Below are 25,203 nucleotides of genomic sequence, written 5' to 3'. Positions count from 1 at the left end.
ACATATCCACCCAGTCCGGTGTCGGCGTTGCCGACGGCGACCTGACCATCATGCACTCCCCCTCCTCCTTAGGTGAGCCTTCCCCATCAAACATGTCGACACACACGTACCGACACACTTCACACACACAGGGAATCTCTTTTCTGAAGACAGGTTCCCCCTGAGGCCCTTTGAAGAGACAGAGAGAGAGTATGCCAGCACACACCCCAGCGCTATATGTCCCTGGAGAAAAACACAGAATGTTTACCCAGTAGCGCTTCTGTAGTGTATAAACGCCAATAATGTGCCCCCCCCTCTACTTTAAAACCCCCTTTCACCGTGTGTCAAGCAGGGGAGAGTCCGGGGAGCTTCCTCTCAGCTGTGCTGTTTAGAGAAAATGGCGCTGGTGAGTGCTGAGGGTGAAGCCCCGCCCCCTCGGTGGCGGGCTTCTATCCCGCTCAAACTTATAAAAAAATGGCGGGGGCTCTTTTATATACATGTACAGTGCCCACCTGTACATGTATATACACTTTTGCCATAGGAGAGGTGTTTTATTGCTGCCCAGGGCACCCCCCCTGCGCCCTGCACCCATACAGTGACCGGAGTGTGAGGTGTAGCGGAGCAATGACGCACAGCTGCAGTGCTGTGCGTTACCTCTGTGAAGCACCGAAGGCTTCTGCCGCCTGAGACGTCTTCTGTCTTCTGGCTCTGTGAGGAGAACGGCGGCGCGGCTCTGGGGTGAACGCCCAGGACGAACCTGTGTTCATTCCCTCTGGAGCTAATGGTGTCCAGTAGCCGAGGAAGCAGAGCCTAACATTTAAGTAGGTCTGCTCCTCTCTCCTCAGTCCCTCGATGCAGGGAGCCTGTTGCCAGCAGTGCTCCCTGAAAAAGAGAAAAAATCCTAACAAAAATGCTTTCTAAGCAGGAAACTCAGGAGAGCTCCCTGCAGTGCACCCATTCTCCTCTGGGCACAGTCTAAAACTGAGGTCTGGAGGAGGGGCATAGAGGGAGGAGCCAGTGCACACCCAGAATCCTAAAGTCTTTCTTAAAGTGCCCTATCTCCTGCGGAGCCCGTCTATTCCCCATGGTCCTTACGGAGTCCCCAGCATCCTCTAGGACGTTAGAGAAAATGGGAAGACCGCGCACCATTAAGGGGGCGGGGCTTCACTATGAGTGGATCCAGCAGCTCATCATCGCCATTTTTCCTCTGCAGCTCTCACTGAACAGACTGCTAGAGAAGCGGGGGGAGGGGGGATGCAGCTCTGTCACAGGGGGTACAGGCTCTGATAGAAGCTATTAGAGACGTTCTGCAAATTCCAGATATGGTGACATAGGAGGATGAGGTGTCTTATTTTAATGTAAAAAAGAAATCCTCTGCAACTATTCCTGCATCAAAAGAGTTAAATTCTCTGTTTGAGGAAACCTGGGTTAATCCTGATAAAAAGTTTCAGATCCCTAAGAGATTACTCACATCCTTCCCTTTCCCTCAGGATGATAGAAAAAAATGGGAAAACCCACCGAATGTTGACGCATCGGTATCTAGGTTGTCACGTAAGATAGTCTTACCTGTCCCTGGGGCAGACTTCTTAAAGAACACGGATGACCGCAAAATTGAGAACACTCTCAAATCCCTGTACACAGCTGCTGGGGTGGCCCAGAGACCCACTATTGCTTGTGCATGGATCACTAGGGCCATTGCAAAATGGTCAGGTAATCTAATTAACGAGTTAGATTCCTTATAAAGGGGGGAGATAGTTTATACTCCTACAGCATATACAGGACTCTGCAAATTTTATGTTAGAGGCCATAAAAGAAATAGGATTGCTCAATGCATGCAACACCCCCATGGCAGTGTCAGCACGCAGGGTCCTATGGCTATGCCAGTAGACTGCGGATGTGGATTCCAGGAAAGGCGTGGAAAACCTACCATTTACAGGTGAGGCGCTGTTTGGAGCTGAACTGGATACGTGGATTTCCAAGGCTACGGCGGTAAGTCTACATAACTTCCTTCCGCAGCCCCCCTAGTAGGAAAACCTACTCTGCTCCAACGCTGCAGACTTTTCTGAAGTCAGAATTTAAAAATAAAACCAAAGGTTCTTCTACCGCCTTCAAAGGCAATAAGGGTAAGCCCAGAAAGCCAGCAACTGCAGGTTCACAGGAACAGAACCCCGGTTCTGCTTCCTCTAAGCCTTCAGCATGACGGTGGACCACACTGCCTCGAAGACAGGCAGGTGGGACCCCCGATTAAGATATTTCAGTCACATATGGGCAACATCATGCCAAGATCCCTGGGTCAAAGATCTAAGTGCCCAGGGCTACAGACTGGAGTTTTTAGGAACTCCCACCTCACGGATTCTTCAAATCAGGCTTACCAGCTTCTCAAGAAACAAGTATGACTTTACAGAAAGCAATTCAAAACCTGGTACTGACTCAGGTCATTATTCCAGTTCCACTTCAACTGCAAAACCAGGGTTATTATTCCAACCTGTTTGTGGTACCGAAACCAGATGGTTCGGTAAGGCCCATTTTAAACCTCAAGTCGTGGAACCCGTACTTACGGGTGTTCAAGTTCAAGATGGAGTCTCTGAGAGCGGTGATCTCAGGTCTGGAGGAGGGGGAATTCTTGGTGTCTCTGGATATCAAGAATGTGTACCTTCATATTCCGATTTGGCCGCCTCATCAGGCTTATCTAAGTTTTGCATTACAGGACTGTCACTACCATTTCCAGGCCCGGCCATTTGGCCTATCCACGGCACCGAGGGTGTTCACCAAGGTAATGGCAGAGATGATGTTTCTCCTATGCAAACAAGGAGTAAACATAATACCGTACCTGGACGATCTGCTGATAAAAGCGCCATCCAGGGAGAGGTTGCTGGACAACATTGCCCTCTCAACCTGACTACTCCAGGATCACGGGTGGATTCTGAACCTACCAAAATCTCATCTGCAACCAATACAGAGGCTTCTGTTCTTGGGAATGATGCTGGATACGGAGGTACAGAAGATATTCCTTCCTTTTGAAAAGGCATTGGTAATCCAGTCGATGGTACAGGATGTTTGTAAAACCAACCCGGATATCGATGCATCTATGCATTCGCCTCCTGGGGAAGATGGTAGCCTCTTACGAGGCCCTACAATATGGAAGGTTTCACGCAAGACCCTTCCAGCTGGATCTGTTGGACAAGTGGTCCGGATCGCATCTTCACATGCACCGGAGAATCCATCTATCGCCAAAAGCCAGGATTTATCTTCTGTGGTGGATTCAGACTTCTCACCTGACCGAGGGCCGAAGGTTCGGGATTCACAATTGGATTCTGCTAACCACAGACGCAAGCCTCAGAGGTTGGGCAGCAGTCACCCAAGGGGAACAGTTCCAAGGAAAATGGTCAAGTCAGGAGACCATCCTTCCAATCAACATTCTGGAACTAAGGTCCATATACAACGCCCTTCTACAGGCATCACATCTTCTTCAAGATCACGCCACTCAGATTCAGTCTGACAATGTGATGGGGGTAATATGCATCAGTGGCGTGCGGTGAGGTCAGTGGCTGGGGAGGCACAAGCAGCTAACATTCCCCCCCTCCCCCCCCATAGAGGAAAAAAAAAAAAGCGTAGCCCCCCCCTTTATTTGTAAAACCAGCACCAGGCAGAACCAGCAAGGGGGGGTAATGCCATAGTAGGGGAGACACTCGGTATGGGGTCCCCCTGCCATAGCATTAATCAATACTCCCCCAAGCTAGTCACCTAGTCAGCCCAGGGCTGGAATTCCTCGGAAGTGGGGACCCCAAAAAATAAACATGGGGTCCCCCTCCCGTGCAATAACCAGCACTGGGCTGATAGCCCGGTGCTATGCCCAGCACCCCTGGTGGCGGTGGGTGCAGGGTTCATTGTTAAAATTGTTCTTTACAGGTGGCCTACAGATCCCAGCAAGCCTGCCCCAGCATGCTGGCACTTGGAGAACCACAAGTGCCAGCATGCCCGGACATAATGGGCCCACTGGCACCTGTAGTCCGCCTGTAAAGAATAGTAATATTGTTCTTTACAGGTGGCCTACAGGTCCCAGCAAGCCTGCCCCAGCATGCTGGCACTTGGAGAACCACAAGTGCCAGCATGCCCGGACATAAATGGCCTGCTGGCACCTGTTGCCCACCTGTAAAAAAAATATTAAAATAAAAACACCACAGTCTTAAAAAATAAGTTATTGCACAGGGTCTTCACCTGGGGGCGGCGGCCTTTAAGCTCTTTTGCATGGCCGACGCTTCCCCAGGGCTTCAGGCGTCTTCACCTGGGGGGGCGCCACCTCCCCAGGGCTTCCAGCGTCTTCCTCTGAAGTCTTCACCTGGGAGTCGGCGGCCTTAAAGCTCTTTTGCATGGCCGCCGCCTTCCCCAGGGCTTTCAGCGTCTTCACCTGGTGGGCGGCGGCTGCTAAGCTCTTTTGCATAGCCGCCGCCCATCCAGGACTTCCGGCGTCTTCAACCTTCAGGAGCTCTTCTCCGCTCCTCCTCCGCTGTCGGACTGACAGCCGCTCCCTCGCGCTGACTTATATAAGTCAGCCAGAGGGGGCGGAGCGATGACGCGGCGAGCCGTGATTGGCTCGCGGCGGCCATCTTCAATTTCAAAAATGACGCTGAGGCGCCATTTTTTAAATGGGTTACCGCTCCGCTACTCAAACTCTGCACCGCCGCCCGCACTCACGCCGCCCGCACCGCCGCAACCACGCCGCCCGCACACCCGCCGCCCGCACCGCCGCCCCCCCGCCGCCCGCACCCACGCCGACGCCCGCACCTCCGCCGCGCCCACAACAGTGATTGACAGCGGATCCAGTGACGGATCCGCTGGCCAATCACTGTGGCCTGACTGACAGGGGACGTGCTTTCATAGGTTGAAAGTACGTCCCTGTGTGAAAGCGGCATCACTATCTAATGGTGCCGCTTTCCCATGATTTTTCAATGGGCTTTTAATGCCCATTGCTAGGCCCCGCCCGCGCCCGCCCCCATACTTTTCCCTATCTGACAGGGAGGCACCACGATCGGTGCCTCCCAAACACTTTACACAGGACTGGGATGATTAGGATAATATAAAGCAAATACTTATGACACAGAATATGTGTCATAAGTATCTTCTTTATATTATTTTAATCAGTAATGATAGGGGAGGCACTGCCTCCCCTGACTGCACGTCCCTGATATACATAAACCGACAGGGAGCAACGAAGTGCAGAGCAGCAATGTCAGAGGTGTCAAGGATTCTCCTCTGGGCAGAAAGGTACGCGGTGGCGCTGTCGGCAATCTTCATTTTGGGAGTAGACAACTGGGAAGTAGACTTCCTCAGCAGACACGACCTCCACCCAGGAGAGTGGGGCCTTCACCCAGAGGTGTTCGGGTGCTTGACACGTCAGTGGGGAATGCCATAAATCGACATCTCATCTCAACAAAAAGCTCAAGTGGTATTGTTCCAGGTCGAGAGACCCACAAGCAGTGGTGGTGGATGCTCTGGTGACTTCTTGGGTCTACCAGATGGTGTATGTGTTTCCACCATTTCCGCTGATCCCAACAATTCTCAAAAGAATAAAAAGGGAAAAGGTTCAAGCAATTCTCATTGCTCAGGACTGGCCAAGAAGGGCCTGGTACGCGGATCTACTGGCCTCTACCTCTTCGCGAGGATCTTCTGCAACAGGGGCCGTTAATCTATCAAGACTTACCACAGCTACGTTTGACGGCATGGAGGTTGAGCGTCAAATACTAACCTGGAAAGGGATCCGGGATAGGGTTATTCCAACCTTGATCCAAGCCAGAAAGGGGGTAACGTCTAAACACTACCACCGTATTTGGAAAAAATACGTCTCTTGGTGTGAGCACAGGAAATTTCCTGCGGTTGATTTTCAACTGGGATGATTCCTCCTTTTTCTGCAGTTGGGTGTGGATGTCGGCCTATGTTTTGGCTCCTTAAAAGTCCAGATTTCAGCCTTCTCCATTTTCTTCCAGAAACAATTGGCTTCCTGAGGTTCAGACATTTTTGAAGGGTATTCTGCACATCCAACCGCTGTTTGTGCCTCCTACGGTGCCTTGGGATCTCAACGTGGTGTTGCAGTTCCTGCAATCGGAATAGTTTGAGCCTTTACAGGAGACTGACATAAAGTTTCTTACGTGGAAGACCGTCGCACTGCTGGCCTTGGCTTCAGCATGACGTGTGTCGGGGCTGGGGGCGTTGTCTCACAAGAGCCCCTATTTGATTTTTCATGGAGATAGAGCTGAACTCAGAACTCGTCAGGTATTTCTTCCTAAGGTGGTGTCCGCGTTTCATATCAACCAACCTATTGTGGTTCCGGTGGTTACCGACACCTCTGCTACTTCAAAGTCCTTGGATGTTGTGAGGGCTTTGAAAATCTATGTGAAGCGGACAGCTCGTCACAGAAAATCTGACTCGCTGTTTATTCTCTAGGATCCCAATAAAATTGGGTGTCCTGCTTCAAAGCAGTCTATTGCTCGCTGGATCACGCTTACTATCCTGCTTGCTTATTCTACGGTGATCTCAGGTGTCATTACATCCAGCTCCATATGTGTACTATAGTTTTATTGTCATTTTTAAATTTAAAAAAAGTAATAGAGACGCTGCTTAGATTCTTCTTTCCTAAATTTAATTCAGGGGTGCATACAATTTTTTTTATTTTATTTTTTTAGGAGAGAGTGGACGTAGATGTGGGTGTGGGCATGGATCCGGGCTCACTTTGTTTGGCTTCGATGTCTGTATGAACCTTCGTTGTGACTCTACTATATACATTGGACCTCATATTGGTTCTCGCTGTTAACTTTTCTTATTGCTAGACAAATGCTTATGCTATCACTTTTACTGATTGTGTACTTTGATATACTTTATTGTGAATCTTTGTTATGCTTCAATTGAAATAAAAAAATAAAAAAAAAGTAATAGATATGTACAATTCAATGAATTCTTCTTCTTTTTTTGTAACATTTATTGATTTTATAAAGTGATGCAAAAATATTTTAATAGCAATTGTATTCTTTACGAATGTATTGCAGGTATAAATAATGCATATTGTGCTGCCAGGTGGTACCCAGGGGGATAATGATTGAGAATAACTGGTCTACATATGATCATTCATGTGAACCTGGCATTTTATTTTCTGTTTGCTAAAATCCTGTATAAAATGTTTCAGTCAAGCCTCTCTCTGTTTCTGGTTACACTCATGTTTTCCATAATGCTGGGTACACACTAGGCCGATGTGCCGACTTATCTGACGATTGGTAAGGGCATACACACTTACCGATCGTCAGCCCGATTTACATGTACCCACCTGGCTGTGATGTCAGTCATGGGCGGTCTCTGCAGCAAGTGTACGGGCAGTTGGCTGACCGCCCGTACACACAGCATGATGTCCAGATCTATCTGTAGATATATATCGGCCACCGAGCATGATGTGCAGAGCTGACGCCATACATCTGTGAACGTCGTACATAAGGTGGGTACACACTAAGTGCTCTATGAGGGACGTCGCCTAGTGTTTCTCCTCCCGGGCTGGGGTGGTCGCGGCAGGGCGTACACACTGAGCTATATGATGACCATATCGCTCAGTGACGTCACGCAGCGGCCAGGCCCTGCAGGCAGATCCTGGAAAACAGTCCAAATTAAGCTACCTGTACAGCCGCGCATCGCTGGCGGCGGATAATACACTTGCCGAGAAAGCGAGCGACGTTGCTCAGGAAGGGTGAAAATAAGTGACGTCACCAAATTTCTCGGAAATTGTGTATGCACCTAAAGACATACCTAGGGTACCCTGTTTAAAAACAAAGAAAAGAAAATACAAATAATATTTTTCTGAATTACTAGAACAACTGTACTGTAATAAGCTGGCCAGTAGTGATAAATGTAATGTTAGTCAGGAAGCCAAATGAAACATTTTACAGTGAAAGGTACAGACTGCTGCATGCATTGTACATTGGGCCTAATTCAGAGACGGTTGTAAAAGACGGCGCTGCTGTATCCCTGTATGCAGATACTGTGCGACAAAATGTAGATGTCGCAGCCGCAAGGACTGTACTGAGACGCCCACTGGCAGCTCTGCAGATCCCCCGCTTGTGTACAAAGCCACAAACATCACTCGCACCTTATTGTTACTGATTAACTCAGAATGGATGTCACAACTACGACGGAGCCAGCGGAACGGTGTACAAGGATTCATTTGCTGACTGCGACATGCCCACATCGTGTCTGGGACACACCTGCACTTATGTCATCACCCCCATTACCTCCCACACACGCTCCCTGTCACTCTGGGGCAGATGTAATAAGCCTGGAGAAGTGATAAGAAGAGATAACTGGCAGGTGATAACGCACCAGCCAATCGGCTCCTAATTGTCATTTTTCAAACCTGTAATGATTGGCTGGTGCGTTATCACCTTCCACTTATCACTGCTTTATCACTTATCCAGGCTTAATACATCTGCCCCTCTGTGTCCAAATCATCTCTGTGAGCGAGGCTGGTAATCCATCGCACACATGCGCAGTATAAAAACCATAGGCCATTAGCGCTAATATCAGCATTGCGACCATCTCTCAGGCACATTGGCATTACACTGATTACAGTGTAAGGTAATGTATAATTATTTGTATTATATGCTGAGCAACTATACACATACACTAGTTTAAAGTTTGTACAGGTAACTTATTGACTTATTGAACATGCCAAGACCATGATATAATTAAGCACAGACACAGACAGCAAATAATGAATGATGGGCACACAAAAATAATTGGTAATAAATAGAATTGATTGACAAGGTATCTCATTATGGTCACAAAAACACATTGTAGCAGGACAGATCACATAATATTACATCATAACAAAAATCACACTACTCCCTGAGGAAGGCATGCTAAGGCAGAAAAGCATTAGTCATATAACAAACATCCATCAACACCAACCACCGACCGTTAACCCCGCAAGTCTCCTCGCCAGCCGGCGAGTCGAGCAGCCTGCAACCCAGCAACTTACCACGGGAACAGTGCGATCTCGCGATAGCGCAGGTTTTCGGATGTCAGTGCAGAGGCTGGCGGTCCCCCAGGCAACCAACCGTGTGAGAAGAGACGCTCACCAGCACACCACAGATGGACGGAGGAAAACCAATCGCAGCTGGTACCACAGACATCCAGGAAACGCACATCCTATACTTTGGAGGGGTAAGGGACATCAGCCCTCCAGCACGGAACCAATGCCACCCACCCCCAAAACCATCTATTACCCACTGAAGATAACGGTTCTTGCAAAGGTGGAAGTTATCTCACCGGCAGGGCCGATGCAAACAATAAATTTGCGCCCTCCCATACATAATACAGGGACAGTACGTGCCAAAGGAGCATGGTCTCACATGGAAGCGGCGTGGTCATGCACTAGTACCCCCAATTCAAATTACGCCACAGAGTATCACAATCTTATTCACATTATACCACATGTAGTGCCTGATACATACTGTACCAAATAGTAGTGTACTTAATTCCCATTACGACACACAGTAGTGCTCCTTATACACAATACCCACAGTAGTGTCCCTTATATACAGAAGGCTCACAGTAGTCGTGCCACTTAGAACGCCCACAGTAGTAGTGCCACACAGAATGCCCATGACCACAGTAGTCGTGCGCCCCTTACACATAATGCCCACAGTAGTAGTGCCACACAGAATGCCCATGACCACAGTAGTCGTGCGCCCCTTACACATAATGCCCACAGTAGTCGTGCCACACAGAACGCCCCAGTAGACGTGCCACACAGAACGCCCACAGTAGTCGTGCCACACAGAACGCCCACAGTAGTAGTGCCACACAACGCCCACAGTAATAGCGCCCCTTACACATAATGGGGGTAATTCTGAGTTGATCGCAGCAGGAACTTTGTTAGCAGTTGGGCAAAACCATGTGCACTGCAGGGGAGGCAGATATAACATGTGCAGAAAGAGTTAGATTTGGGTGGGTTATTTTGTTTCTGTGCAGGGTAAATATTGGCTGCTTTATTTTTACACTGCAATTTAGATTGCAGATTGTACACACCTCACCCAAATCGAACTCTCTCTGCACATGTTAAATCTGCCTCCCCTGCAGTGCACATGGGGGGTAATTCCAAGTTGATCGCAGCAGGGAAGTTTTTAGCAGTTGGGCAAAACCATGTGCACTGCAGGGGAGGCAGATATAACATGTGCAGAGAGAGATAGATTTGGGTGTGGTGAGTTCAATCTGCAATCTAAATTGCAGTGTAAAAATAAAGCAGCCAGTATTTACCCTGCACAGAAACAAAATAACCCAACCAAATCTAACTCTCTCTCTGCAAATGTTATATCTGCCCCCCCTGCAGTGCACATGGTTTTGCCCAACTGCTAAAAAATGTCCTGCTGCGATCAACTTGGAATTACCCCCAGGGTTTTGTCCAACTGCTAACAAAGTTCCTGCTGCGATCAACTCGGAATTACCCCCAATGCCCACAGTAGTAGTGCCACACAACGCCCACAGTAATCATGCCACACAGAACGCCCACAGTAATGGCACCCCTTTACACATAATGCCCACCGTAGTTGTGCCACACATAATGCCCACAGTAATAGTGCACCTTACAAATAATGCCCACAGTAGTCGTGCCACACATAATGCCACAGTAGTCGTGCTACACAGATCGCCCACAGTAGTAGTGCAACACTTAATTCCCCTTACCCTTATGTCCACAGGAGGTGGGGAAAGAGGGGGAGTGCGGTACTTCCCTCATACAGATCAGCGGAAGACTGTCAGCGCCGCTGCAAAAGTGCAGCGGGGACGAGGGGGAGGAGAGAGGAGGGAGCCAGAGGGACCGAGCTGGAGACCTACACTCAGGGCTGTTTCTAGCCAATTTGGCTCCCAGTGCGAGATTTAAAAATGCGCCCCCCCCATGACATAAAAAAATGTGCCCTCCCCCCCCTACACACACACACACCTACATTAAAAAAAAACTTGCGCGCGCACCCGGCAAGGGGGCGCGGCCTCATCTAAATGGGTGTGGTCTCATTTAAATGGGCATGGCCTCATCTGAAAAGACTACCTCTCAATCCAGTTTTTGACCCTGCTCCAACAGATCACGACCACCACGGGAAAAAAAAATTCTACCATATTAAGCCCCACACAGTAATGCCCCCTGCACCATATTATGCCACACACCGCAATGCCCTTGATACAGTAAATCCCCACACTACGGCAGGCAAGAGTCCCCATTTCACACATTACGGCAGGTGTCCCCATTTTACACATTGAGAGAGAGAGAGAATACTTACAGAGGCGATTACCGCTCTTCGGCCCGCCTCACCAGTCGCTCCTCGCGCCGGCCTTTCCCTCTTCCTAACTTGGATCCCCCTCTGTACTCCGCTCGGGGGGGGGGGGGGGAGTTTCACAGAGTGACGGGGTTGCGTCGTGATGAAACGACGCAACCGCGTCATTCCGTGAAACTCCGCCCCCCGAGCGGGTTACTCGGGGAGAAATAGGAGGGGGAAGCAGGGAGCCACAGATAGTGCCGCGCGGGCGCCCAGTGCGGTTGAACTGCTCGCCTGCCCCAAGAAACAGCCCTGCCTACACTTGAACTGCGCTGCCGGCGTCCGCACTTCACGCTGCCTGCGTCTGTCATACAGTGTGACAGACGCAGCCAGCAGCAACAGCAGAGCAGGGAGAGCGCCTGTTCAGCCCAGCGCCTCCCTCCTTTGCAGGAGCTGCTGAGCGTCTAGCGCCGACTCTGCTCACCGGAATCCAAAGATGACATTGTCACTTTGAATTTAAATAGAATATTTCTCTTATGAACTTGAAAATAAGATTTTACTTACCGATAAATCTATTTCTCGTAGTCCGTAGTGGATGCTGGGACTCCGTAAGGACCATGGGGAATAGCGGCTCCGCAGGAGACAGGGCACAAAATAAAAGCTTGAGATATCAGGTGGTGTGCACTGGCTCCTCCCCCTATGACCCTCCTCCAAGCCAGTTAGGATACTGTGCCCGGACGAGCGTACATAATAAGGAAGGATATTGAATCCCGGGTAAGACTCATACCAGCCACACCAATCACACTGTACAACTCGTGATCTGAACCCAGTTAACAGTATGATAAATTTAAAGGAGCCTCTGAAAGGATGGCTCAACAATAATAACCCGAATTTTTTGTAACAATAACTATATACAAGTATTGCAGACAATCCGCACTAGGGATGGGCGCCCAGCATCCACTACGGACTACGAGAAATAGATTTATCGGTAAGTAAAATCTTATTTTCTCTAACGTCCTAAGTGGATGCTGGGACTCCGTAAGGACCATGGGGATTATACCAAAGCTCCCAAACGGGCGGGAGAGTGCGGATGACTCTGCAGCACCGAATGAGAGAACTCCAGGTCCTCCTCAGCCAGGGTATCAAATTTGTAGAATTTAGCAAACGTGTTTGCCCCTGACCAAGTAGCTGCTCGGCAAAGTTGTAAAGCCGAGACCCCTCGGGCAGCCGCCCAAGATGAGCCCACTTTCCTTGTGGAATGGGCTTTTACTGATTTTGGCTGTGGCAATCCTGCCACGGAATGTGCAAGCTGAATTGTACTACAAATCCAACGAGCAATCGTCTGCTTTGAAGCAGGAGCACCCAGCTTGTTGGGTGCATACAGGATAAACAGCGAGTCAGTTTTCCTGACTCCAGCCGTCCTGGAAACATATATTTTCAAGGCCCTGACAACGTCCAGCAACTTAGAGTCCTCTAAGTCCCTAGTAGCCGCAGGTACCACAATAGGTTGGTTCATGTGAAATGCAGAAACCACCTTAGGTAGAAATTGAGGACGAGTCCTCAATTCCGCCCTGTCAGAATGAAAATTTAGGTAAGGGCTTTTACATGATAAAGCCGCCAATTCTGACACACGCCTAGCTGAAGCCAAGGCCAACAGCATCGACACCTTCCACGTGAGATATTTTAAATCTACCGTAGACAATGGTTCAAACCAGTGTGATTTTAGAAATCTCAACACAACATTGAGATCCCAAGGTGCCACTGGAGGCACAAAAGGAGGCTGTATGTGCAGCACCCCTTTCACAAATGTCTGAACTTCAGGTACTGAAGCCAGTTCTTTCTGGAAGAATATCGACAGGGCCGAAATTTGAACCTTAATGGACCCTAATTTTAGGCCCATAGACAGTCCTGTTTGCAGGAAATGCAAGAAACGACCCAGTTGAAATTCCTGTGTAGGGGCCTTCTTGGCCTCACACCACGCAACATATTTACGCCAAATGCGGTGATAATGTTTTGCGGTTACTTCCTTTCTGGCTTTTACCAGAGTAGGGATGACTTCTTCTGGAATGCCCTTGTCCTTCAGGATCCGGCGTTCAACCGCCATGCCGTCAAACGCAGCCGCGGTAAGTCTTGGAACAGACAAGGCCCCTGCAGTAGCAGGTCCTGTCTTAGAGGTAGAGGCCACGGTTCGTCCGTGAGCATCTCTTGAAGTTCCGGGTACCAAGACCTTCTTGGCCAATCCGGAACCACGAGTATAGTTCTTACTCCTCTCCTTCTTATGATTCTCAATACTTTCGGTATGAGGGGCAGAGGAGGGAATACATACACTGACTGGTACACCCACGGCGTTACCAGAGCGTCCACTGCTATTGCCTGAGGGTCCCTTGACCTGGCGCAATATCTGTCCAGTTTTTTGTTTAGACGTGACGCCATCATGTCCACCTTTGGTCTTTCCCAACGGTTTACAATTTGGTGGAAGACTTCTGGGTGAAGTCCCCACTCTCCCGGGTGAAGGTCGTGTCTGCTGAGGAAGTCTGCTTCCCAGTTGTCCACTCCCGGAATGAACACTGCTGACAGTGCTATCACATGATTTTCCGCCCAGCGAAGAATCCTTGCAGTTTCTGCCATTGCCCTCCTGCTTCTCGTGCCGCCCTGTCTGTTTATGTGGGCGACTGACGTGATGTTGTCCGACTGGATCAACACCGCCTGACCCTGAAGCAGAGGTTTTGCTTGAATTAAGGCATTGTAAATGGCCCTTAGTTCTAGAATGTTTATATGAAGAGATGTTTCCATGCTTGACCACAAGCCCTGGAAATTCCTTCCCTGTGTGACTGCTCCCCAGCCTCTCAGGCTGGCATCCGTGGTTACCAGGATCCAATCCTGAATGCCAAATCTGCGGCCCTCTAGTAGATGAGCCCTCTGAAGCCACCACAGGAGAGACACCCTTGTCCTTGGCGACAGGGTTATCCGTTGATGCATCTGAAGATGCGATCCGGACCATTTTCCCAGTAGATCCCACTGAAAAGTTCTTGCATGGAATCTTCCGAATGGAATCGCTTCGTAAGAAGCCACCATTTTTCCCAGGACCCTTGTGCACTGATGCACTGAGACCTGTCCTGGTTTTAGGAGGTTCCTGACTAGCTCGGATAACTCCCTGGCCTTCTCCTCCGGGAGAAACACCTTCTTCTGGACTGTGTCCAGAATCATTCCTAAGAACAGTAGACGTGTCGTTGGAATCAGCTGCGATTTTGGAATATTTAGAATCCATCCGTGCTGACTTAGCACTACCTGAGATAGTGCCACTCCGACTTCTAACTGTTCCTTGGTTCTTGCCCTTATCAGGAGATCGTCCAAGTAAGGGATAATTAAGATGCCTTTTCTTCGTAGAAGAATCATCATTTCGGCCATTACCTTGGTAAAGACCCGAGGCGCCGTGGACAATCCAAACGGCAGCGTCTGAAACTGATAATGACAGTTTTGTACTACAAACCTGAGGTACCCTTGGTGAGAAGGATATATTGGGACGTGGAGATAAGCATCCTTGATGTCCAGCGACACCATATAGTCCCCCTCTTCCAGGTTCGCTATCACCGCTCTGAGTGACTCCATCTTGAATTTGAACCTTTTTATGTAAGTGTTCAAAGATTTTAGATTTAATATTGGTCTCACCGAGCCGTCCGGCTTCGGTACCACAAATAGTGTGGAATAATACCCCTTCCCCTGTTGTAAGAGGGGTACCTTGATTATCACCTGCTGGGAGTACAGCTTGTGAATGGCTTCCAGAACTGCCTCCCTGTCGGAGGGAGACTTTGGTAAAGCAGACTTCAGGAACCGATGAGGAGGAAACGCCTCGAATTCCAGTTTGTACCCCTGTGATACTACCTGTAGAATCCAGGGATCCACTTGCGAGTGAGCCCACTGCGCGTTGAAATACTTGAGACGGGCCCCCACCGTGTCTGAGTCTGCTTGTAAAGCCCCAGCGTCATGCTGAAGACTTGGCAGAAGCAGGGGAGGGCTTCTGCTCCTGGGAAGCGGCTGCATGGTGCTGCCTTTTTCCTCTTCCTCTGCCCTTGGGCAGAAAAGAGTGACCTTTTGCTCGCTTGTACTTATGGGAACGAAAGGACTGAGTTTGAAAAGACTGTGTCTTTTTCTGTTGATGTGAAGTAACCTGGGGTAAAAAGGTGGATTTTCCAGCCGTTGCCGTGGCCACCAGGTCTGTTAGACCAGCCCCAAATAACTCCTCCCCCTTATACGGCAATACTTCCATGTGCCGTTTGGAATCTGCGTCCCCTGACCACTGTCTGGTCCATAATGCTCTTCTGGCAGAGATGGACATTGCGCTTACTCTTGATGCCAGGGTACAAATATCCCTCTGCGCATCACGCATATATAGCAATGCATCCTTTAAATGTTCTATAGTTAACAGAATATTGTCCCTATCCAGGGTATCAATATTCTCAGTCAGGGAATCCGCCCATGCGACTCCAGCACTGCACATCCAGGCTGATGCGATTGCTGGTCGCAGTATAACACCAGTATGTGTGTATATACTTTTCAGGATATTTTCCAGCCTCCTATCAGCTGGTTCTTTGAGGGTGGCCGTATCAGGGGACGGTAACGCTACTTGTTTAGATAAACGTGTGAGCGCCTTATCTACCCTAGGAGGTGTTTCCCACCGTGCCCTAACCTCTGGCGGGAAAGGGTATAGTGCTAATAACTTATTAGAAATTAGCTGTTTTTTATCGGGGGAAACCCACGCTTTATCACACACCTCATTTATTTCCTCAGACTCAGGAAAAACTATTGGCAGTTTTTTCACACCCCACATAATACCCGCCTTTGAGGTATTTGTAGTGTCAGAAAGGTTCAATGCCTCTTTCATTGCCGTGATCATGTAACGTGTGGCCCTACTGGACATTACGTTTGTCTCGTCACCGTCGACACTAGATTCAGTATCTGTATCTGGATCCGTGTCGACCCACTGAGGTAGCGGCCGTTTTAGGGCCCCTGAGGGTGTCTGAGACGCCTGAACAGGCACTAATTGATTTGCCGGCTTTCTCATGTCGTCAACAGTTTTTTGTAAATTGCTGACATTATCACTTAATTGCTTAAACACAATCATCCAGTCAGGTGTCGACTCCCTAGGGGGTGACATCACTAACACAGGCAACTGCTCCGCCTCCACCTCATTTTCCTCCTCATACATGTCGACACACGCGTACCGACACACAGCACACACACCGGGAATGCTCTGATAGAGGACAGGACCCCACTTAGCCCTTTGGAGAGACAGAGGGAGAGTCTGCCAGCACACACCCAGCGCTATATATATATCCAGGGATAACCTTATATAAGTGTTAATCCCTTATAGCTGCTGTTAATCTAGTTATTTGCTGCCAAAATGCCCCCCCTTCTCTTTTTTACCCTGAATCAGATGCAGTACTGCAGGGGAGAATCAGGGAGCCGTCCTTCCAGCGGAGCTGTGAGGGAATAATGGCGCCAGTGTGCTGAGGAGATAGGCCCCGCCCCTTCACGACGTCCTTAACTCCCGCTTTTTTGTGTAAAATGGCAGGGGAAAAAATACATCCATATAGCCCTGGAGCTATATGTGATGTATTCCTTTTGCCAGCTAAGGTATATGTGTGTTATATTGCGTCTCAGGGCGCTCCCCCCCAGCGCCCTGCACCCTCAGTGACCGGAGTGTGAAGTGTGCTGAGAGCAATGGCGCACAGCTGCGGTGCTGTGCGCTACCTTAGTCTTGAAGACAGGATGTCTTCTGCCGCCGCTTTCACCGGACCTTCGTCTCTTCTGGCTCTGTAAGGGGGACGGCGGCGCGGCTCCAGTGACCCATCCAGGCTGAACCTGTGATCGTCCCTCTGGAGCTAACGTCCAGTAGCCTAAGAAGCCCAATCCACTCTGCACTCAGGTGAGTTCGCTTCTTCTCCCCTTAGTCCCACGATGCAGTGAGCCTGTTGCCAGCAGGACTCACTGAAAATAAAAAAAAACCTAACTAAACTTTTATTCTAAGCAGCTCTGGAGAGCTACCTAGTTTGCACCCTTCTCGGCCGGGCACAAAAATCTAACTGGCTTGGAGGAGGGTCATAGGGGGAGGAGCCAGTGCACACCACCTGATATCTCAAGCTTTTATTTTGTGCCCTGTCTCCTGCGGAGCCGCTATTCCCCATGGTCCTTACGGAGTCCCAGCATCCACTAAGGACGTTAGAGAAATGGTCAATTTTTTTTGCATGCTTATTGATCACCCCATATAACTCTATTGTCTTTGTGTTATTTTGATTGTTCAATTGTCACATATATTGTACCTAAATAAACCTTGTCACACACATACCCATTCTGTATTCATTTATAGATCACTGGCCGTAACTTAATTCACACAGGGGTAAATGTATGAAGCAGTGATCAGAGTGGAGAAGTGAACCAGTGGAGAAATTGCCCACGGCAACCAATCAGCATTGAAGTAACATTTATAATTTGCATACTATAAAATTATACAGAGCAGCTGATTGGTTGCCGTGGGCAACTTCTCCACAGGCTCACTTCTCCACTCTTATCACTGCTTCATACATTTACCTCACAGAAACAAGTCCGAACGTTGCATAACTAACCATCCTTATTATCAAAAATCACAATTGTAATGTAAGTGAGACAATTGATAAAGTGTGAACCAGTGATGGAAATAATGGGCAGTACCTAACAGCCCCCCTTCTCCTCCTCCCCCTCCTCCCAGCCTACAGACACCAACAGCGCCCTGTACTTCCAGAAGCCGCCAGCAGAGGTCATCGCCTCGCTCGCTTCTTCCAGATCAATCAGCAGCCCTGGGGAGCCGATCATGGAGACGCTGGAACGGACTTGATGAAAGGGTTCCTGCTGATCCATCTACGCCGCGCCTGTCACCGGGGCCACAGGCCCCCAACCCAGCGCCAGAACCGCCCGGCTCTCCCCCCCAGAGCCAGCGGAGAGAAATGGCAGCCTCTGACCCTCTCCCAGCACATCGGCTCCGGGCTGGGGCTCTCCCCAGGTACCTCTATCATCCACCTCCCCTCCTCCTCCCCAGCCACCCGGGCCTGAGCCCCAGCCTCCACCCGGCAAACTTGCCCCTCGCCTCCCTCACTCACCCGATGCTGCCCCGTGGTTGCCGGGCAGCTGTGCGTTCAGGTTGGGCTTGTAAGACATTCCCAGAGACATGAGTGCGAGGAGAGAGCGGAGGGATCGCCCACAACAACAAATAGACTGTCCTGAAATCCACTGGAGCGTCTCTTGTCTGTCTCCCGCAGACACTTTTTGTTGTTTACAGCGGCCGCACCGGCAAATATGGCGTCACTTGTACTGACACCCACAATGCAATCATTACTCCAGACAGCAGCAGCAGCAGCGTGTCCCTGCTCAGACCCCCAGTCACCCGCACCCCGGGGGGGCTCCCTGCTCACCTACACTCTGCTGCTGCTACTCACTCTGTGCAGTTACCACCACCACCACCATCATCATCATCATTACTATTATTATCATTATTATTTTACACTGGAAGAATTGGGGGTTGGGATTTTTTTTTTTTTGAACTCACACAAGGTTAATGTTAACAGGTCTCATTATTACGTTGTGCCTGCACAGATGCACTTAGTGAAGGCATCTTATATCACATCTCTCTCAAGTTTAACAACTTTTTTTTTCTGAATAAGAGTTGACGACACTAACTAGAACAATGACGTTAAACACAGAAGTTGGACAGAATTTTTTTTAAAAAAAACTTTATTCATGAAAATGTTGGATTATACTTTTGCAGTCAGATAATCAGATAATTTATATTTTTATATATAAAAGGTGACGTTAACAATTTTATCATTCTTCAATAATACTTGCATGCACGTAAATGTGACGATGTCTTTGTTTGTATTTTTTCTGTCCTGTTATTATGGGGTACATATTGCCATTTGTCTAGGTAGTGAAACTTTACTGTGTGTACTTTCCCACTTATTTTTTTTTATTTTTGATCCATATTTCTTGTCCATGTTTTGGAAACGGTGGTTGGATGAAAGTGTCGGATTTTATATAATATGTGCTACTATTATGTATAGCTGATCACTTTTAAAAAAAATAAAAAAAAAAAATTAGAAGCCAGGCCAAACCCTAGGTTAATTCTGCATTGTATGGTTGTCGGTGCTTCTAAAGTCCCACCTATGTACCCCTTATGGGACGCTTAAGGGGAGAGTAAAACAGAATAATTTTCTGCTACCGGGCTTGCATTGCTGTTAGTACATCTGTAAATATATATTCCCATGCTTTATGTAAAATAAAGCAATTAGTCATTATTTTGCATCAGTAAATGCATTACTTGAATCCTCTACCAGAAATGCGATGTACGCAGTCTGAACTGGGTTTATGTCTCAGATGAATGACTTTGTCAGTATTAACAGCCATTTTGTGACACATGGGCTCAAAGCAGCTAATGTGACTGCAAGAGAATAAAAGAGCAGAAGATGGATGTCAGCAAAGAGCAATCACTGCATAATCTTCTCTTTATGTAACCTGTGTGGTGGGGCATTTGCATGCATCACATTCAGCTGCTTTGCTGACTTTTACAGCAGCTAATCACAGAATTTCTAGAAGATTTTGTAACCATTTGTTCCTATATTAAATAATACTCTGCATGTTGATAGTTCTTCTTAGATATTGAAGGTGACAATGTAAATGCAATACATACATTTTGTTCCACTGTTAATTTGAGAATCTCTGCAGGGAAGCAAAGATGTACCTACAGTATTTTCTAGGTACGTCTTCCCTTCAAGTATATAATGTCATTTTAATTTGGTGTCAATATTTTACTCAGAAAATTTCCTGGATTTGTTTTGGTATTTACACAATAGGTTTCAATTAGCTTGTTATATAAATGTACGAACTTCAGATATAGTTTGTTACATTTTGTGCATTTCTGGTGAACTTGCTTATAGTATCTGGTCTCTAGGTTGACACTGTCTAGGTCGACTACTATTGGTCGACAGTAAGTAGGTTGACATGGTTTCTAGATCCACAGGGACTCTAGGTCGACATGATAAAAGGTTGACGTGAGTTTTTCACTTTTTATTTATTTATTTTCTTTAATTTTTTTGAACTTTACGATCCACATGGACTACAATTGGGAACGGTAACCTGGGTGGAGCGCTGCGGTAGCGGAGCGAGGCACCTTGCCCAAAGCAGCGAGCCATGCGAGGGGGACACAGTGCACTAATTGGGGATCCCGGTCACTGTACGGAGAAAACGAAACCATGTCGACCCAATACATGTCGCCTTAGAGTCCCTGTCGACCTAGAAGCCATGTCAATCTACTTACTTACTGTCGAACAATAGTGGTCGACCGAAGTGTGATCAACCTTGCATACCACACCCCTTGCTTACATATACAAACCTTGGTAGACATAGAGGGGACTCTTTTCAGTGTGATGGCTATGAAGTACCTCTACAACAGTTGGATGAAGGCTCGTTACGACCAGTATCTTTGCTAATTTGCAATCACATCTCATAGAGGTGTGAGGACAAGTTACAGTATACCCCTTTTAGACATCCGACCCGAGAAATTGCCGGGTCTTGCACGCGGGCAAATTCCCGGGTCTTCGCTCCATGACCCTGGTCCGGAGAAGGGTTGCAGTCCTGGGACTTAGTCCCAGGTCATTTGCATTCAGACATACCAAAATCCCGGGTTGATGCGCACTCGCGTTCATAAACCCGGGATTTTGATGCTTGTCTGAAAGGGTTATTAGTGAAGATTGTGTCCCATAATAGTCAGAGATGTACACATGTGGATGTCACAGTGATGTCTGGCATCACATCATACTGAATTGAAACACCCCCCAGTAATGGCTCAGCATCCCTATGAATTCTGCTTGCAATAAATAATACCCCTTTCACACCGCACAAATAACCCGGCATATTGCCGGGTCGACACGGGTCAGTGTGCAGTGTGAAAGCGCCATGTTGGAATTCCCGAGTCGCCTGGCCCGGTAATTCAACCTGGTTATAAGCAGTGTTATTCCTGGGTTGAATACCGGGTCAGTGGCTGCATAAACGGATTCCTGGGTCGATGCGATTCGGGACCCATTTACTAGATAGGAAGAGGCGTCGCGGAGATGAGCTCATCTCCCAGCGCCGCCTCCACCTCTGCCCCCGCCGCTATGGCAACTGACCCGGCATATTGCCCATATTGCCGGGTCGGACAGCCAGCGAAAGGGGTAGGGAGAGTCTCCCAGGCCAGATCCCACCCGGGAAGGACCCGTTTCCAATTCCTGGGTGGGATCCGGCATTGGAGATGTGAAAGGGGTGTAAGTGAAAGCTAATGTTGCTTTCAGACGTGACCCAGGAATTTGCTGGGTCTAGTAAGCCTGCAAATTCCCAGGTCTCGGCTCCATGACCCTGGTCAGGAGCAGGTTTGTGGACCCAGGACTTAGTCCCGGGTTGTTTCCTTTCACACATGCAGAAATCCCGGCAGGATGTGCATTCACGTGCCAAAACCAGGGATATAGCTGCATGTGTGAAAGGGGTATAACAGGATTTGTAAAATAGTGTTTGACAAATACAGTACTCTATAAGAGACAACATTACTTGAACCCTGTTTGTTTACGTATTAGGCCACATTTAGAGAGCATTTGGGCAGAAGTTGTGACACAAGCAAATCCTTCTGAAAATGTCTGATTCTGTGTCAGCGTGGTTCTGGTATGCAAATTATTTGGTTCCGAGTCAAAGGTGTTTTAATACGGAAGGTGGACTGAGTGCACATTTTTAGTGGGCCATCTACCCCTACAAAAAAAAAAAATATGCAAGAGTTTTTGTAATCTGCTGTGCATGTGCTGGTGTCAGACATGTCTAGGTTGATGGGTACCTATGCTATATTTCCAAAGTAATCACCAGGATAATGCGCTGGCAGCCACAAGGTTGTAATTGCAATGGTTCTGGGCCCTGCTTGACTCAGACTTATGTGCACCAAAAAACTTAACGCCCATTGTAGATATGCCCCTGCTCTCAGTAGTTAATTAAACTGATGTCAAATGAATAGCATAGGTGTGCAGCACCCACATCACTGGTCCTAATAGCCTCGGGGGGGGGGGGGGGGGTTACATTAGCCGTGGTAATTCATACCCTGGTAATTGCACGTGAATATGCAGTAACCTGGGTTTTTGTGCAGTGTTAAAAGGGGCCAGGGGTAATTTCCCGGGTCGAGCAACCTGACATTTCAATCCATGTTTAAAGTAGAGTTAAACATGGGTTGGATCCGGGTTGCTGTGCGGTGTGAACGGATTGCCGGGTCAATGTGACCTGTTCACACTATAGGAGCAGGCGGCGCTTGCAGAACATCAGATCTCTATCAGAAGTGCAGATTCCGCAGGTGACGCAGTGATATCATCGCCACAGGAATATGCCATGCCAGGGCCGCCTTTCTGAAAGGGGTCTAAAGCGGGTCACATCCAGGAAGGACCCATGTAAAAGTCCCGGGTGCGACCTGCTATTGGCGATGTGAAAGCGGCTTTACTGCAGGCTTGGGACTATTCAATTACCCCCAAAGGCAGCCTGCAGGGTGCACTTAACAGGGATTTCTTTTCAGGTCTGAGTAGACTCGAAAAGAAATAGGCGATAAATAACCAGTTACCTCGGATTCTATGTGTTAACCCCCGATAACAGGTTAATTTAATGGGCGAGAAAAAAGGGTCTGTAATTGAATAGCCTCGGGTGTTAATGCCAGAGGCTACCACCTTATTTCTCTTTTGTTACATTAATGGGGATTATTGGAGTTGTCTCTGATCCCCCTTTCACACATGCAGCTATATCCTGAGTTTTTGCACATGAATATGCATCAACCCGGGATTTCTGCATATGTGAAACGGAAACAGCCCCTGGCTAAGTCCCAGGTCCACGTTCCTGCTCCGACCAGAGTCATGGAGCTGAGACCCGGGAATTTGCCAGTTTGCTAGACCCTGCAAATTCCCGGGTCACGTATGAAAGCAGCATTAGTGTTTTCAGGGAGATTTGTTCATGTCATGGTGCTGTTTGAAATGTGGCATAAACTAATACTTTTATATAAATATCCTATGTGCCTGACCAAAGCTCTGATTAATGGAGAATATATCAGGAAACAAAGGGTAAACTTGCACTTCCAGGATCTGGAGTATATATAGCATTGGAATAGTACAGGCTATTCCGTCACATGATTCCTGAGTAATAGACAAGTATCAATATAGTGTTACTAGTACTGTGGGGGTCATGCCGACCTGATCACATGCTAGCTATTTTGTGCAGCGCTGCGATCAGGTCAAAATTCTGCAAAACTGCGCATGTGTATGCCCCGCAATGCGCAGGCGCGTTGTACGGGTACAAAGCGGATCGGTGCTGGGCAATGGATTTAACAAAGAATCCATTTGCACAGCCGATCGCAAGAAGGTTGACAGGAAGAAGGCGTTTATGGGTGTCAAGTGACCGTTTTTAGGGAGTGGTTGGAAAAACGCAGGCGAGTCCAAGCGTTTGCAAGGCGGGTGTCTGACGTCGATTCCAGGACCAGACAGGCTGAAGTGATTGCAGCAGCTGAGTAAGTTCAGACCTACTCGGAAACTGAACAAAACGGTTTTGTACCGCTCGGCTGCACATGCGTTCGCACACTTGCAAAGCGAAAATACACTCTCCCCCCCCCCCCCATAGGCGGTGACTATCTGATCGCAGCGCTGCAAAAAATAGCTAGCGGGTGCGATCAACGCGGAATGACCCCCTGTGTTTCTATAGACCCTGTAATCTTCATCAGGCATATTGCAATGTGGGTAAGTGGAGGGACAGCATTATCGATTTGATGGATGATTGTACAGATTTTATTATGGTACTAAGAGCTACTTATATTGTCTTATTAATGAATGCACATCTGCTGTTAACCTATGTGTGTAATGATGATTGTACCTCCCTTTATCCACGTATTCCCATACGCCTAATGAAGATAGCTGAGTCTATTGAACCACATTGCTGGAAAATATACATTACCACTTGTCTCTGGGGTGTGGGAATAGGATGTACTGTTTCAAAACAAAACAATATATACTACTAATCCTGCAGATGCAGTGTTATCCCTTGCCTCCTGATTAATACATTTACTTAATCGATAGGATGCCGATTGCATATGAGCAAGCTATTTCTGTAAAAAAACCCTGCTCTAATCAAGTCTTTATAGAATGATTGGTGTTCTGCTCTGTGCCTGTTTCCCAATCCTAACATCACACTTCACATCTGCTTGTTTTAAATATATTTGATAATCTAATCACATGAACTGATTTGTTATTTTATTTAGCCCACATTACAGCAGTTGGAAAATAAACTGAAAAAGCAAAAATAAGGACCTGAGAAGTCAGGTTACCAGACATCTTTAATAAGAAACTGTCTTGGATATATGGTTATGTGAGATAAACGTTGCTAGATTCTATGTATTGTTGCTAAGCAGGCAGCAAGACACTTTGGCAAATAGTTTTAGTCCAGGTCTCATAAATTTGCAGCATATATACTACTCGTTTATTACCATTTACATGTTGTCTTCTTCCAACAAATAAGTAGCAAATAGTATGGCTGGTTTTTGACCAGTGGTCATTATCGGGCTATTCGATTAAAGTCCCCTTTTTTTTCAGGAGACAAATGTCAGTTTTCGTGCGATACTAAATGAGATAAGGGATAAGTATCTGGATCTGTGCGTTATCGCAGGTTTTAAAGGTTGTTTATTGACGATTATGCTTTGCATGCCTGAGGCACCCGAAGCATAACCCCCAATATGTGGCGGGGCTAATTAAAGAGCTCCTGATGAATCAATTAGCTGTGGTTAATTTACTGCAGTTAATTGCCTACCTGTAAATCCTTTTCTCCTCTGTAGGGGATACTGGGAATCCATTTAGTACTATGGGGTATAGATGGG

At 47.8% G+C, this 25,203-nt stretch overlaps 1 protein-coding gene across 1 annotated transcript in view; it reads right to left on the bottom strand.

The window, feature by feature from the left end:
- The window catches only part of CDK2AP1 (cyclin dependent kinase 2 associated protein 1), a 54,962-nt gene extending 36,256 nt beyond the window's left edge, over nucleotides 1-18,706 (bottom strand). Inside the window, exon 1 of the mRNA XM_063964510.1 lies at nucleotides 18,398-18,706. Coding sequence (XP_063820580.1) covers nucleotides 18,398-18,467 — 70 coding nt within the window. The 5' untranslated portion in view covers nucleotides 18,468-18,706. The remainder of the gene's footprint in view (nucleotides 1-18,397) is intronic.
- Nucleotides 18,707-25,203: the final 6,497 nt, after the last annotated feature.

This window comes from Pseudophryne corroboree, chromosome 1, assembly GCF_028390025.1.
Source record: "Pseudophryne corroboree isolate aPseCor3 chromosome 1, aPseCor3.hap2, whole genome shotgun sequence".
NCBI classification, from domain to species: Eukaryota; Metazoa; Chordata; class Amphibia; order Anura; family Myobatrachidae; genus Pseudophryne; species Pseudophryne corroboree.
This window is presented reverse-complemented; position numbering and strand designations above follow the sequence as displayed.